The sequence below is a fragment of the Geotrypetes seraphini genome, chromosome 1 (assembly GCF_902459505.1).
Source record: "Geotrypetes seraphini chromosome 1, aGeoSer1.1, whole genome shotgun sequence".
NCBI classification, from domain to species: domain Eukaryota; kingdom Metazoa; phylum Chordata; class Amphibia; order Gymnophiona; family Dermophiidae; genus Geotrypetes; species Geotrypetes seraphini.
In genome coordinates, this window is record NC_047084.1 from 388,525,146 (window position 1) to 388,541,773 (window position 16,628).

At 39.2% G+C, this 16,628-nt stretch overlaps 1 protein-coding gene across 3 annotated transcripts in view; it reads left to right on the plus strand.

Moving 5' to 3' along the window:
- The window catches only part of EXOSC3 (exosome component 3), a 45,961-nt gene extending 29,805 nt beyond the window's left edge, over positions 1–16,156 (plus strand). For all 3 annotated transcript variants that reach the window (XM_033916986.1, XM_033916978.1, XM_033916970.1), the window contains exons 4-5: positions 8,736–8,887; positions 15,923–16,156. In XM_033916986.1, the coding sequence (XP_033772877.1) occupies positions 8,736–8,887; positions 15,923–16,130 (360 nt within the window). In that variant the 3' untranslated portion in view covers positions 16,131–16,156. The remainder of the gene's footprint in view (positions 1–8,735; positions 8,888–15,922) is intronic.
- The last annotated feature ends 472 nt before the right edge of the window (positions 16,157–16,628 follow it).

Consider the following 16,628-nt stretch of genomic DNA (forward strand, 5'->3'; position numbering starts at 1 on the left):
TATAATATATTATGTATAAATTATTTTCCTTACCCCCTCTTTATGTGTGTCATAAAAAAAAAATCCTTAAAAGAAGAAAAGAAGAAGAAATATTCAATTATTTATTCATTACAGTATTTTGCCAATGGCCCCCATATTTTTGTGAATTTAGTATATGTCCCCCTTTGTATTGCTATTGTTCTTTCCATTTTAAATATGTGACATGTTGTATTCCACCAAAATGTATAATTTAGGTTTTTGTAATTCTTCCAGTTGTTAGTTATATGTTGAATGGCAACCCCTGTCATAATTAATAAAAGCTTGTTATTTTCTGGTGAAATTTGACTTTTTTTTCTCATCATTGTTCCAAATAAAATTGTATCATATGATATTGCAATATAATTTTCCATCAATTTATTAATTTGTGGCCAAATTGAATTCCAAAAATTTTTTATATAGGGACAATGATATAATAAATGATCTAATGTCCCTGGTTTTAGATTACAGTGCCAGCATTTATTGGATTTAGAACTGTCTAATTTTTGCAAACGTGTAGGGGTCCAAAAAGCTCTATGTAATAAAAAAAACCAAGTTTGTCTCATAGATGCTGACACTGTACATCCCATTCTCCAAGACCAAATTAGTGGCCATTGAGATGCATTAATCTGATGTCCAATCTCAATGCTCCAAATGTCTCTTAGTCCATTTTTTGGTTTTTTATTCAAATATCCAGATATTAATTTATACCACAATGCAGCTTGATGTCCTAGGATGTCTGCTTTAAAGCATAAGAACTTTAAACTATATTGATTGTTCAATGTTTTCCATTCAGGGAACCCAACCTGAATGGCCTGCTTCAATTGCAACCATTTAAAACTTTGTGTTTTATTAAGACCAAATCTATGTTGCAATTGTGAAAAATCCAGCAGTTTATCTTCTGAGATAACATCGTCTAGAGATCTAATGCCTGCAATAATCCAGTTCTTCCAAAGGATTTGAGTTCCGCCTATTTTGATCTTGGAGTTTATCCATATAGATTGATTAGTTGATTTGTATATTGGGATAGGTGTTAATTTATCTATAAATCTTAACGTTTTCCAAGTATCCATTATTATTTTATTTTCTCTGTATCTTCTGGGTATATTAATACTTGGCAGATGAACTAAATTTAGGGGAAACATAAGGCGCCATTCCAAATATAACCAATCTGGTGCATTATCTATAAGTTCTGGGAGGATCCAATACATACCCTGACGTAGAATATAGGCTTGATGGTACCTATAGAAATTTGGAAAATTTACCCCTCCCTCCTTAATTGATTTTTGTAAAGTTACTAAAGCTATTCTAGGTATTTTACCAAGCCAAAGAAATTTTGTTAAAATTCTATTAAGTTTTTTATAAAAGGACCCCTGAAAATAAATAGGTATCATGCTCATTTGGTAGCAAACTACAGGCAATATCATCATTTTAATAGTTTGAACTCTTCCCCACCAAGAAATATGTAATGGGTTCCATTGTTCACATAACTCCGTAATTTTTTTTAATACATATTTTTCATTCTCTATTACAGTATCTTCAATTGTATTTTTAACTTGAATGCCAAGATATTTAAATCCTTCTTTTTTCCATATGAATGGAAAATTATCAAATAATCCTTTTACACAATGAACATTCAAGGGTATAATTTCTGATTTATTCCAATTAATTTTATAACCTGAAAATTTACCAAACTTATCAATTAATTCCAATAAAGAAGATAAGGTTGACTCTGGATTTCTCAAATAAAGCAAAATATCATCAGCATAAGCCGAAATTTTATATTCCATATCTGAATATGGAATACCTTGTATCTCTCTCGTTTGCTGTATTGCTAACAATAAGGGTTCTAATACAACATCAAATAACAAAGGAGATAACGGACAGCCTTGTCTAACTCCCCTCTGCAATTGAAAACCATCAGATATCTTATTATTAATATTTAGTCTTGCAATTGGGAAGCTATACAAAGTTTTTACCATTTGTATAAATCCAGAACCTATACCAAACCATTCTAAAGCCTGATACATAAAATTCCATTCTACTCTATCAAATGCTTTTTCAGCATCTAATGAAACTGTAAAAGCCGGTTCATCCATTTTTTTTGATAAGTTTAGCATGTGAAATAATAGTCTAGAGTTATTGGAGGAATGTCTTTTAGCAACGAAACCCGTTTGATGCATATCTATAATATGTGGGAGAGCTTTGGCTAGTCTCAAAGCCATAATTTTCGCCAAAAGTTTATTATCAACATTTATCAAAGATATAGGCCTGTAGTTCGAAACCAAAGTAGGATCTTTATTTGGCTTAGGCAAAACAATTATTATTGATTCAGCCATAGTACCTTTAATATTACCTTTTATAAGTTGTGTCTGATATAAATTTAGTAAATGTGGGGAAAGGATATTTTGAAATGTTTTATAAAATTCTACTGTGTAACCATCACCACCTGGAGCGGATCCAACTCTAAGAGACTTCAATGCTGTTTCTAATTCTTTTAATGATATAGGTTCTTCTAAACTTCGTTTTATATGATCAGGAACTTTAGGTCCATTAATTAAATCTAAAAAATTTTTTCCATCTTTTTGTTTCACCAAACAAGGCTCAGAAGAATACAGGTTCTTATAAAATTTTAAAAATTGTTTTAATATTGTATTTGTTTGATTTGTTATTATACCATTATCATCTTTTATTCCATTAATATTAGTTCTCCTTTTTTTTGCTTTAAGATAGTTTGCCAATAATCTCCCCGCCTTATTAGAATTTCCATAATACATTGTTTGCTTGGAAAATAGATCTTTTCTTATCATTTTTGAAGTTAATTCATTATATTTACCTTTTGTTTTCAAAAGAACTTGCAAAACTTCATATTCCCATTTATTTACCAATTTAGCTTCTAATATTTTTATTTCTTTTTCTAATTCTATATATTGTTTTTTAATCTGTTTCTTAATAAAAGCTGAATATGATATAATATTTCCCCTCATAGTTGCTTTAAATGCATCCCATACATTTTCTATAGATGTATCTTCCACTAAATTTATTTGAAAGAATTCATTAATTTGTGTTTTAAAATTTTTCAAAAATTTGTCATCCACAAGCAATGCATTATCGAATCTCCAAAGAGGTCTACCATTTTCTATTTGATCTAATTGTAATTCTATCCATACTCCCGCATGATCCGAAATAATAATAGGATCTATGGAGGCTTTAATCACCTGTTGCACTTTATTTGTTGAAACAAAAATATAATCTATTCTTGAAAATGATTTATGAACCTGTGAACAAAATGAATATTCCTGATCATTAAAATGAAGAATACGCCATATATCTTTCAAATCACATGATTGAACCAAATTATCTAGACCTAAAGATTTAATACTTTTACCTGGTTTTTTATCTAATAATGGATCCATTACAGCATTAAAATCTCCAGCTACCACTAAATTAGAGGCAGCCAGTGGTAATAACATATTTTGTATCTTTTTAAAAAATTCTGATTGATTCGAATTAGGGGCATATATATTGAACAACGTCAGGGTATCATTTCACATACCTATATCAATATGTATCCATCTTCCATGTGGATCTGAACTTTTTACCTTAGTCTTGGCCATACATTTTTTATTTATAAGAATTGCAACCCCTGCTTTTTTATCCACTGCTGGAGCATAAAAACATTCCTTTATCCATCCACCTGATAGTTTCTGTGATTCCTTCATATTAAGATGGGTCTCTTGCAGACAGTAAATATCCGCATTTTGCTTTTTTAAAAATGTTAATACTTTTTTTCTTTTAATTACATGGTTCAGGCCATTGACATTAATAGAATGTATTTTAAAAGACATTATACATTTTAATACTTTTCATTATATTTTTCTTCCCCTCTTCTTCCATATTTAAAATCCAAAAAATTTCTTTTACGACACACATATTTACCCCTAAAGTATCTAATCCCTTATTTATTTTTTCCTTAATCATTCTAGTAAATACTCTCTTTTTCCCTCCCTTTCCCACCCAATACATTGGCTGCTTAAGGATACACATTGGAACTGTAACCCGAACATTCTCCCCCCCTCAGGCAAACATTATTAAATATTCAAACAAATTTCCCTTCTATCTATCTATATTAATCTTTAATATCTTTAATCATTTTTCCATAACATTTCATTAATGTATCATTATCCATTTGAACAATTTTTAATTTATTTTCTTCAGATATTTCAATATTTCATATTTTTATAATTCTTCATAGAGTCATCAAAACCATCTTAATGTTCTATGTTAATATATCATAGGTTCTGGTTTAGAAAGAAAATCTTTTAGTTTTTCTGGATCCTCAAAATATAAGGATTTGTCTCCTGATGATATTCTCATTTTCGCCGGATAATATAGACCATATTTAAATCCTTTTTCTCTTAGTTGAGGTCTCATATCTAGTAGTCTCTTTCTTTTATTTGCTGTATTTTTGGCAAAGTCTGGTAAAAACCATATTCTAGATCCTTTATAATTTAGGTTTTTATCTTTTTTTGCAGCATTTAATATTTCTAATGCTTGTTGGTATCTAAGCATTTTGAAAATTATCGGTCTTGGCTTGTCTTTGTTTTCTAAATTTTTGGTTGGGATTCTATGTGCTCTTTCTATTTCAAGTGGTTGTTTTAAGTCTAGTTGTATTATTTTTGGAATTAAATTTTCAAGGAAAAGGATAGTATTCTTTCCTTCTAAATTTTCCTGTATTCCAAAAAGTTTAATGTTTTTCCTTCTTCCTCTATTCTCATAGTCCTCCAGTTGATCTTTCAATTTATTTATTTCCAGGCTGTCATTTTTACATCTTTTTGATTCACTTTCTATAATTTCCATTTTTGATTCTAATTCAGTTGTTCTTTTGTTGTTAACTTCCATTTGTCTATGAATGTTTAAAATTTCTTCTTTCATTTCAGACATATTAGTTATAGTTTCCTTGAGCATTTGTTTGATTTGTCTTAGTTCTTCCATAACTTCTGCTTTACTTAATGTGTCTGACTCTTCAATAGGAAGTGGTATCTTGCTTGGTGTTATTTGATCTTGTTTCTGTCTTTTTGCAGATGTACCAGCCTCATTTTTGTTTTGTCTGGTGCTTGCCATGTTGTTGTTTTCTTTTTCTTGGTTCTTCTTCTTTCTTAAATTTATTCTCTTAGGTTTATGTTTGGTTTCTTAGGTTTTTAATCCTTTTTCTTTCAGGATTTGGTTTTATCTTTTGAAGTAGAAATTTTTCTTTTTTAGTCTTTTTCCTTTCTTTTTTCCTTTCTTTTTTTTCAGTTATCTGTCCCAATCTTGTACTATGAAAGAATACTCCTTATTTAGGGTCTTTTATCACTTTAATATTGGCAAGAAGGTTATTTTATAACCACCATATTTTTAAGATTGATATTTATCAACTTTTTACTTATATCAGTTTGAAACTCTTTTACTTTTCTCACTTTCGTCGGGTAAATCAATGTTAGACCATCTCAATCTTTGAACAGACTCAAATCTACTATTACAGTATTCTTAGAGTAACTGTCAGTTATTTGTCTCCAGTTCTATTGCTGTGGAAGAAAAAAAATCCTTTTCTCTGGTTATTCTCCTTTAATCCCCGTCTTTGCCTCGATGAAGGAGGGGAACACTCAGTCTATTAATCTTTCTTTCCCTTAGGTTTCTCTCAGACTCGGCGGATCAAATCTTTCCACAGATTTAATTCACTATCTCTGTCAGTCACTCTCTCTCGATGACACACCGCTTCAGCGCCGAGAAAAAATTCGGTAGTCCTTTCTTCTAGCTCTCCTCTCTCAAGCCCAATCGCAGCCCCGACTGAGGAGAGCAACACTCCATCCAGTTATTTTTTTTATTTTGGTAATCTTGAAGCAACTGTCCTCTATCTGTTCTCAGCGTCTCTCAAATGCCTCGATGTTTAGCTGCTTCAGTTTTTTGTTTTTTTTTTAAAAACTCTGTTAATCCTTTCCTCTGGCTCCTCTCTCATAAGCCCAATCGCAGCTCTGATAGAGGAAAGTAATACCCAATTCATTAAATTTCTTTATTTTAGTAAAATGACATTTATTTGTTTTCAGCGCTTCGGCACTTAATCACCGAGAGAAACCGCCGTTATTCCTTTCCCTCAGTTTTCCTCACTCAATCCCCTTTCAGCATCGTCAAAGGAGGATTAATTTCAACTCTATATTTTTTCCTTATGGGTTCATTTATATCTCATCGGAACAAAATCTTCCTCCACAATTTCTTTACCAGACCTCATTAGCCACTCACACACTCTCCTCGCGGTTTCAACGCTGCAATTCAATTCTCTTAAAACCGCCGAGAGAATACAAACGGCTCTCTGTCTTTCCGACTCCTGTCACCACATACCTCGCTTCAAATGCAGCAAATTAGGATTTTATCTTTTATCTTTTGTTTAGCTTCTTTATTATATATTTTCTATGAAGTTATTCTGAAGGAAAAAAATTTTTTTTTATATTTCATTGCCTGGATGGTGAGGAGCTTCACGATCACACTTCCATCCGTGCTCGCGTTAAGCCACACCCCTTGGCAGAGTCTCTTCAATAACAGAATAGTTTAAGGAGCACATTGGTTTAGATGAGCATCTGCTAGGGAAGAGACTTTTTTTTTTTCTTAGGAAAAGCTCTAGTTCCATGAAATCAATTGTAAATTCTTTATGTTTAGAATTTAAACTGTGTCTGTAAATCTCTCAAGACCTTTTTATTTTCTAAAACTGGAGAATAATCTTTTACGATGTGAATTTATCGGGATTATTGTTTGCCATTTTTGTTAGAAGTTTGAGTTTTATATTCAACTGGCTGCAGTGAATGTTTTGCTGCCTATGTTCTGCCCAGATATTCATTGCCAGGCCATGTCTGGACTTAGGCATTGAATATCTAGTTTATGTGGAACCAGTTAAATTGATATTCAATGGATTACTGCATAAAGGGCCCCTTTTACAAAGCTGCGGTAGTGAGTTCCAGTGTAGCAAATGTGATGCAGCCTATAGGAATTGAATGGACTGCGATGTATTTGCTGCATGGGAATTGCTACCACGGCTTTGTAAAAGGGGCCAAAAGATAGGACTGTTTTCTTCTGTCCCATTTATGCAGTTACCTGACCTAAATGCTAAATATTGGCACCTAACTGGTCAAGTGCTGGCTCTGTCCCAAAAAATGCTCCCAAAATAGCTGGTTTTCATTTAGGTGCTAACTGCTCATTTTCAGCAACAGTGACCAGTTAACTGCTGCTTAAAATTAGTAGATAACCCTGAACAAACAATTTAACTGGTAAGTGGCTGTTTCTGGCTGGTTAAATTGTTTGGAATATTGACCTCTACTTGTAATTTATATAGCAGAATATATTGAAATTATGTATTTTGATATATTATTTGACATGGTTTGTTTTATGGGAGAATTGGGACTTGTGTACCACTTTTTTGTCGTTATAGAACCATACTCAAAGCAGTTTAAATATAGGTACTTCAAGCATTTTCCCTTTCTGTCCAGGGACTCACAATCTAGCTAATGTACCTGGGGCAATAGAGGATTGAGTGACTTGCCCAGGATCACAGAGAACAGTGTGGGGTTTTAACTCATAACCTAGGGATGCTGAGACTGTAGCTGTAACCACTAAGCCACACTCTCCTTTGTTGACATCTGTCTTAAACCTTAAAATAAGACAAAGCAAAATATAAATGTCATATTTAAATTAATAATTGGTTGGCAATCATTTTCCATGGTAACTATTGAATTTCTGTCATGGTATCTCTGAAACATGGTGACCATTTACTGATGAAAATTGATAGCCACTGGCTTTGGCCACAATGTTCTATCTGGAATGGAATAAGCAGGATAAATGTAGTGAATAAAGTTTTCCACAGTATGACTCTTATTATTGCATGTATGCAATTTCTAATGCTTGGGATATAGACAGCTCTATATTAGCTAGAGATCAATTTCTTTCCAGCTGTATAAGCAACCTTATTTGCACTTTATCAGACCCTCAGTGGCACCACTCAGGACTCAAACATTTCATTGTCCTAAGCTTTACGTGTCAGCTCGTCACTGGGTCTCATGGTGTTCTTCATAGAGCTTAATTTTTATATTTAAATATTTTTTTAAACTTTTCATCTATTTATACTTTTATACTTAGCTTAAAACTGTGGCTAAGTCTTCTTGGCTCGAGATGTCAGCATTAGTTAGGGATGTCAAGCCGACATGTTTTGCCTAGATAGCTTTAGGTAAAGAATTGGTTACATTGGTTGTCGGTGGGAAATAGGGATGGAGCCTTGAAAAAGCTATCTAGGCGAAACATGTCGGCTTTGACATCCCTAACTAATGCTGACATCTCGAGCCAAGAAGACTTAGCCACAGTTTTAAGCTAAGTATAAAAGTATAAATAGATGAAAAGTTTAAAAAAATATTTAAATATAAAAATTAAGCTCTATGAAGAACACCATAAGACCCAGTGACGAGCTGACACATAAAGCTTAGGACAATGAAATGTTTGAGTCCTGAGTGGTGCCACTGAGGGTCTGATAAAATGCAAATAAGGTTGCTTATACTGCTGGAAAGAAATTGATCTCTAGCTAATATAGAGTTATATGAAGTAAGCACCTTGATTTAAAAATAGTGCTTTTGTTTGATTAATTGGGATATAGACAGGGCATATGTTTTCTCTTTTACATTAGACAATATTTCTTGTTCTAGGTTGGCGATCTGGTTTATGGACAGTTTGTTGTTGCCAACAAGGATATGGAGCCTGAGCTGGTCTGTATTGACAGCTGTGGAAGAGCTGTGGGCATGGGTGTGTTTGGACATGAAGGCCTCTTGTTTAAAGTGTCCTTGGGTTTAGTAAGAAAGTAAGTAAAGTTTTCATTACCAACATTTCTTATTCACAGCAGCTGACTGCATACTGAAGCTCAAGCCTTTTTTTTTTGTTTGTTTACTATCCAAGATTGCCCTTAAGTTGAAAATTATAAGCATAATAATGATGTATAATATGTGTATATTTCTATTGAAAATGTGATGAAGGATGGGTGGTAGGGGGGGAGTTATTAAGAACATAAGAAGTTGCCTCCGCTGAGGCAGACCAGAGGTCCATCCTGCCCAGCGGTCCGCTCTCGCCTGAATAGTGTCCCTGACTAATTTTGTAACTGCCTCTAATCCTCTAATCTTATCCCTATTTCCTACTTTTACTCCTATCTGTACCCCTCAATCCCTTTGTCCTCCAGGTACCTGTCCAGACCCTCTTTGAAGCCCTGTAGCGTGCTCTTGCTTATTACATCCTCCGGTAGCGCGTTCCATGTATCCACCACCCTCTGAGTGAAAAAGAACTTATTGTATCACTAGATTTTTATGTGGTAGATATTAATGTGCTATTGTGGAATAATTTGTATAATATATTCTTTTGTGCACTTGTTGTTTAATTTGAAAATGAATAAAGAATTATTTTAAAAAAAAAAAAAAAGTTATAAGCAGCCTGTCAGCACAGATGCCTCTTCAAGTTTCTCTTTAGTAACTGTGTTATGTTTTTGTTGCTTAATACACCTAAGGAGCATTGGTTTGAGAGTTTATGTAGTTGAATGCATCTTGATTCTAAGGCATGTAATACTATGCTTGACAGTGATCTGATTGATATATTTAGGCATAAAAGCACTTGGGGAATATGTGATTTTATTTTTAGTCTGTTCCTTGAGTTTTCTGGAATAAATTTCCCAGGAGCTCTAGTGGTCTATAAAGTGGTCCATTGCCAGGGTACTGACTATAGTGTTTTCTTCCCCAGTTTTGTCATTTGGATGGCGTGAAAGGAGTAGCCAGGTGGGGGCAGAGCAAGGGAGTACTGCTCGGTATTATAACATTTTCTATTCAGCTAGCTGGATGGTCAATAAAATCAAATGGATGGCACAACCCTTCAAAAGGGAAGAACACTGCAGTGATCAGCAAGCGATAAGCACTGATAGGATGACGTCCCTGGCCTTGGTCACAAAACCAAGAATACAACTTCCACTTTGCCATCTTGGAAATATTTTTGCATATATATATACAAAATCTTCTATGAGAAATTTTCCTTTGATTGTTTGTTACAACTTGACTGTTGGTTTAAGAGCATAAGAAAAGCCATACTGAATCAGGCCATACTGAAAGAACCATTGATACCCCCTACCCCAGCATCACTCCAGCAGTGGTCAGTTTAGTGATGAGTACTTGACACCACAAAGAGCAGATCAATTATATAGCTAATTTGATGGCTTCCATATTGTCCATGCTAGACAAGTGGGTTATGTCCCCTTGCCAGCACAGCTAGAGAAACTTCACTCCTTTATAGTAGGCTGATGCAAATCACAGAAGGATTCTACTGGACGTAGTCTCTTTGTGAGAAAAGAAAGGTATAACACAAGCAGATCTACATGGGTCCTCAATATTTATCTGGCTTCAGATGGTGCTGACATGTGCCCTGTTGCTGCAACTGTGAATAGGCCACTCCCACGAAGACTCACATTATTGGGGGCACCCAGACTGAGTCAGTGGGATGCTGCAAGCAACAGCTATCTCCCGTGCAAGCAGCATATGATTCCTTATGGATGGGTTGTGTACCCCAGCTCGCTAGTTGGATTGTAGAAGACATCAATCATTTTTCTCAGCTCTATCTCCTTGTCTCCCTGGGCAGTGCTTTCTCTCTTCAGTCTTAATGTCTACAAGCGAGTTGAGAAGGTGTCTGTTGCTCTGCTCTGCACTAGATTTGTTATTTTTGGATATTAATCTGTTCTTTTTTGAGGCTTCTCTGTGCTAAGAGATTACCAGTAGTCCTGGGACAGCTCACCTGGGAAAAGGATCAGATGTTGGGATCAGAAGTAGAGAGCTGCACGGGGAACGCGGGAATCCTGCGGGACCCGCGGGTTCCCCCTTCGGGTCACGGGGATCCCGTGGGGACGCCCCCTAGGGTCACGGGGACCCCGTGGGGACACCCCCTAGGGTCATGGGGATCCCGTGGGGACACCTCCAAGGGTCGCGGGGTTCCTGCGGGGCTGGATGTACTCAGTCACGCGGCTCTTCTTCTCCCTATCTGCTCTGCTTGCAGCACAGAGCCAAACGGAAGTCTTCCCGACGTCAGCGCTGGCGTTGGAGGGGAGGGAGGGCTTCCCTTCGGCTCTGTGCTGCAGGCAGGGCAGGTAAGGAGAAGGAGAGTAGCCTCGCGGCTCGAGTGGCGTACCAAGGGAGGGGGGCGGTCCGCCCCAGGTGCAGCACAGCCGGCCAGGTCCCCTTACTTTTGTGGTGCTTCCCTGACCGACCGACCGACAATAGCCCCGGTCCGACAAACCTCCCTGCCCTGTAGCTGCGAATCTAAATTACCTTCTTACAGCAGCTATAAGAAGGTAATTTAGATTCGCGGTTAAGGGCAGGGAGGTTTGTCGGACCGGGCCTGTTCTGTTGTCGGTCGGGCGGGGAAGCGCCACGAAAGTAAGGGGGCAGGGAGAGAGAAAGGGAGGAAAGGTGGAGTGGAGAGGAAAAGACGCTTAAGGGAAATGGGTAAAACTGAGGGTGGAGAAGGATGCTGAAAGCACATGGGGAAGACAAAGGGGTGGAGAAGGATGCTGAAAGGCCATGGGGAAGACAAGGGGGGGGAGAAGGATGCTGAAAGGACATGGGGAAGACAGAGGGGGGAGGAGGACACTGAAAGCACATGTGGAAGACAGAGGGGGGAGAAGGACGCTGACAGGACATGGGGAAGATGGGGGGGGGAGAAGGACGCTGAAAGGACATGGGAAGACAGAGGGGGAGAAGGACGCTGACAGGACATGGGGAAGATGGGGGGGGGAGAAGGACGCTGAAAGGACATGGGAAGACAGAGGGGGAGAAGGACGCTGAAAGGACATGGGGAAGAGAGAGTGGGGAGAAGACGCTGGCAGGGAAGAAGACAGAGATGCCAGACTATGGGGGGAGCGGAGGGAAGAAGATGGGTGCCAGACCAATTTGGAAGGGGGAGACAGGGAGAGGCACAGTAACAGAGCAAATGGAAGACGCAGAGAGAAGAAAGACAATGGATGGAAGGAATTGAATGAGAACATGAGGAAAGCAGAAACCAGGCAACAAAGGTAGGAAAAAAATTCTTTTTTTTTTTTTTTGCTTCAGGATAAAGTAGTATATTAGTTGTGTTGATAAAAATTTATAAACATTAGAGGCTCTCATAGAAACCCGTTTACAAAGTATGTATTCTTCCTAATTAATATTTCCAAATTAATAAAGTCTTTTTGCTTATTTGTAAATGGGTTTCTACCAGAGCCTTTAATTCAGTAGCATAATTAACTGAAATAACTATTTCTGAAGTTTATAGGGACGGGCGGGGACGTAGGAGATTCCTCGCGGGGACGGGTGGGAGTCTTCACGGGGACGGGTGGGATTTCTGCCCCCGCGCAACTCTCTAATCTGAAGCCAGGAGAACTATACTTGCACCTGCTGGCCGGCCTGTGTGTTTTTAAGATTGTGTGTCTCAGCATGATGAGTACATCAGATAATTACTTCAACAAATTTAGATACAAGAAATACAATGAATATGCTTTATCATCTGGGGCCATGTAAATTATCAATGCACACACACCCCTCCCCCTGATGCCCCCCGATTGGCACATCCCGAACTGACACCCCCGAACTAAAAAAGTTGGGAGCAGGAGGGGTGCTCTGTAGGCCTCCCTCCCCCTGACCGGCACGGCCCTCACCCTCCCTCCCCATGACCGACACGGCCCTCGGCCCACCCCGAGCACCAAAAACTTGGGAGCAAGAGGGGTACTCGGTCCCCCCTGCTTTGTAGGCCTCCCACCCTCGGCCTGGACCAGCACCCCAGTACCTCTATAAGAACATAGGAATTGCCGCTGCTGGGTCAGACCAGTGGTCCATCATGCCCAGCAGTCTGCTCCCACGGTGGCCCTTAAGTCAAAGACCATTGCCCTAACAGACTAGCCTTACCTGCGTATGTTACGGTTCAGCAGGAACTTGTCTAACTTTGTCTTGAATCCTCCAGAAGAGCGTTCGGTTTTCCACTACTCTCTGGGTGAAGAAGAACTTCCTTACGGGTTTTCCACTACTCTCTGGGTGAAGAAGAACTTCCTTACGTTTGTACGGAATCTATCCCCTTTTAACTTTAGCGAGTGCCCTCTCTACCTTGGAGAGGGTGAACAACCTGCCTCTATCTACTGTCTATTCCCTTCATTATCTTGAATGTTTCGATCATGTCCCCTCTCTGTCTCCTCTTTTCAAGGAAGAAGAGGCCTAGTTTCTATAACCTCTCACTGTCGGCAACTCCTCCAGACCCTTAACCATTTTAGTCGCTCTTCTCTGGACCCTTTCTAGGAATACCGTATCCTTCTTCATGTACGGCGACCAGTGCTGGACACAGTATTCCAGGTGGAGGCATACCATGGCCCAATACAGAGGCATGATAACCTTCTCTGATCTGTTTGTGATCCCCTTCTTAATCATTCCTAGTATTCTGTTCGCCTTTTTCGCAACCGCCGCGCATTGAGCGGAAGGCTTCATCAACCAGAACTCCCAAGTCTTTCCGAGGCGCCTGAGCCAGTTGGAGCCTTAGGCTCGTCCCTGTGCATCACATGATGTACTGGGGCGGGGCCTAAGGCCCAGCCAGACGTGTCACTGGAGTTGGAGGAGCAGGAGTAAATGAGCACCCCTCCTCCCAACATACAGGTACTGGGATGCCGGGCCAGGGGTGGGCCGTACCGGTTGGGGGGTGAGGCCGAGGGCCGTGCCGGTCGGGGGTGAGGCCGAGGGCCGTGCCGGACAGGGGAGGGGGGTGAGTGCTGTGCCGGTCGGGGGGGTGTCAGTTGGTGGCAGGAGGGAGAGTTGGCATCCCTCCTGCCATATTTGCGCAGGATAGGGGGCATGATGGGGGGGGGCAGTATCAAGAAAGTTGGGTTTTTTTGAAGCGCCGATGGCAGGAGGGAGTTGGTATCCCTCCTGCTTTTTTCTTCGGGGGGGGGCGCGTTTGTGTGGGGGGGCACCTTTTTTTGACAGGCCTGCCTGCCTTTATGTGAAATCCTTTTTTATTAAACAAAAAACACCAGCAGAAAATCAGGTTTACAAGTTAGAGCAAACTCCCTGTGTTCTGATGCCTGCCTGTCTTTTATTCATTTTTTTTTTTTTTATGCGGAAGGTATTTTGTGTGTATAACACACACAAAATCTGTGCCATGGGAAAAAATGAATAAAAAAGACAGGCAGGCAGCAGTCGAGACACATGGTCATTTAAAATGTTTTCTAAGGTAAAAATGACATAGGCTCGGATTCTCTAAATAGCGCTGTGAAAAATGCTGTTTACACAATGTTTTAAACTGATTTTCAAGGCACCTACTGGTGCCTAAAATCCAGCATCAGAATTGTGCCTCCATAGGCACTTAACAACACCTAATGCTATAGGCATGGCTAACGCTGGAAGTGGCGTTAGGTACGATTCACTGGAAATGTAGGCCTGGAAAACACAGGCCTACATTTCTGATACCTACCTTTGCCAGAGGCGTGATTCTCTAAACTGGTACTGTTGTGTAGTTGACACGCGATCGGCGGCCACCAACAGCAGCACCGGTTAGAGAATCTGGGCCATATTTCTTAAGGCTGGTAATCCACACTTTACCCTTCTCTTTGCTTTGTTAATTTTGTTCTTGCTTCTTTTTCTGATGTGACACCATCAGTGATTTGTATCATGTAATAAGATAGAGCCAGTTAGTCCTGCAGCTCTATTTGATCTGCTCTCCCTTAAAGTCCATCTTCTGTCTTCCTATGCAGATCTGCTGGTGTTCTACAGTACCCGCGGATTCAGTTATTCATGATTTTTTAAGAAACGCTGCATCCTGGACCTTCCCCAGACCTTACCTGGTGGTCTAGCGGTGACGCGGGACAGGATTGATCGTCCTACACTCCTGCCCCGTGCAGAGCTGTTATCAAAATGGCTGCTGTGAATTCCCATTGTAGTCTCGAGACTACAACGGGAACTCACGACAGCCATTTTGAGGACAATCGATCTTGCCCCCTGTCGCCACTAGACCACCAAGTAAGGTCTGGGGAAGGTCCGGGACGCAGGAGGGAGGCGGAGGTGGGTCAGAGCCAGCCCTGAAAGTTATCCATGATATTTCAATATTTGCGGTCTGGCTCTGCCCCTAACCCCTGCGAATATTGAGGATCTGCTGTACATTCCTTTTCTCACAGAGAAACTACATACAGTGGAATCCTCCTGTGGCCAAAAATAGGCTGCATTTCCCCTAGTAGTTATTCCAGTACTGCCATGAAGGCCATAAATCAGTGCTTATTGAACTTTCTGTAGCCACAACCTTTCATCCATGCTGCTGCTCTTGGCCCTTCCATAGCATTGCAGTTGATGCCACCATCATCCCAGTCTTTTATGGAGCCTATCTGAGGTGTTGACACAAGTTGGGAAGCCGTGGTGTACACTAACTCTGTTTTACAGTTCTTGACTTCAGCCAACCCCTGAAGCTGCAAGCCTGTCTCCTGGTTGGTGGCTACTGTAAGGGAATTTTTTAAGTACCTTCTTACTTCTCATTTATAATCTTAATGTATATTTTCTTCAAACCGCTTAGAACCTAACGGATGTAGCGGTATATAAGAAATAAATTACATTACATTACATTACATTATGCAAATCTAGAGATCCATAATAGGAGTAAGTCAGCTTCCTGGCATAGAGCTATGACTTGGGGACAGTAGCTATTTTCTGTAAACCAACTCCATAAGGTACACATGAATTGTGATCTCACATAACGGAAACAAGGCTGTCATAGCTGAGAGGAATACTGGCTGTTTGAAAAATTAAAAGCATGTATTTTACATCTTTTATGCTTACTGTTTTCATTTCTCACAATTCTTCCAATTTAGGCTTTTAGCCCCGCAGGGTGAAATCATCCAGGAGCTTGGGAAAATCTACCCATTTGAGATAGTGATCGGAATGAATGGTAGAATATGGGTCAAAGCAAAAACTACTCAACAGACTTTAATTGTAGCAAACATTTTGGAGGCCTGTGAACACATGACAGCAGAACAAAGAAAACAAGTATTTGCAAAGTTTTCAGACAACATGATGTAAATAAAGTGTACTTCCATTTTATTGTTTATTGGTCTGTATAGTTCTCAAAACTTTTACATTTCAATATTGCTGGTCTTTTTTTTTTTTAAATTAGAATTTTGCAATATCGATACAAAAAGATTAAGAACATAAGAATAGCCTTGCTGGGTCAGACCAATGGTCCATCAAGCCCAGTAGCCTGTTTTCACGGTGGCCAATCCAGGTCACTAGTACCTGGAGTAGCAATATTCCATGCTACCAATACAGGGCAAGCAGTGGCTTCCCCCATGTCTTTCTCAATAACAGACTGGAATTTTCCTCCAGGAACTTGTCCAAACATTTCTTAAAACCAGCTACGCTATCCGCTCTTACCACATCCTGTGGCAACACGTTCCAGAGCTTAACTATTCTCTGAGTGAAAAATTTTTTCCTCCTATTGGTGTCCCCTAGTCTTTGTAATTTTTGACGGAGTGAAAAATTGATCCACTTGTATCCATTCTACTCCACTCAGGATTTTTA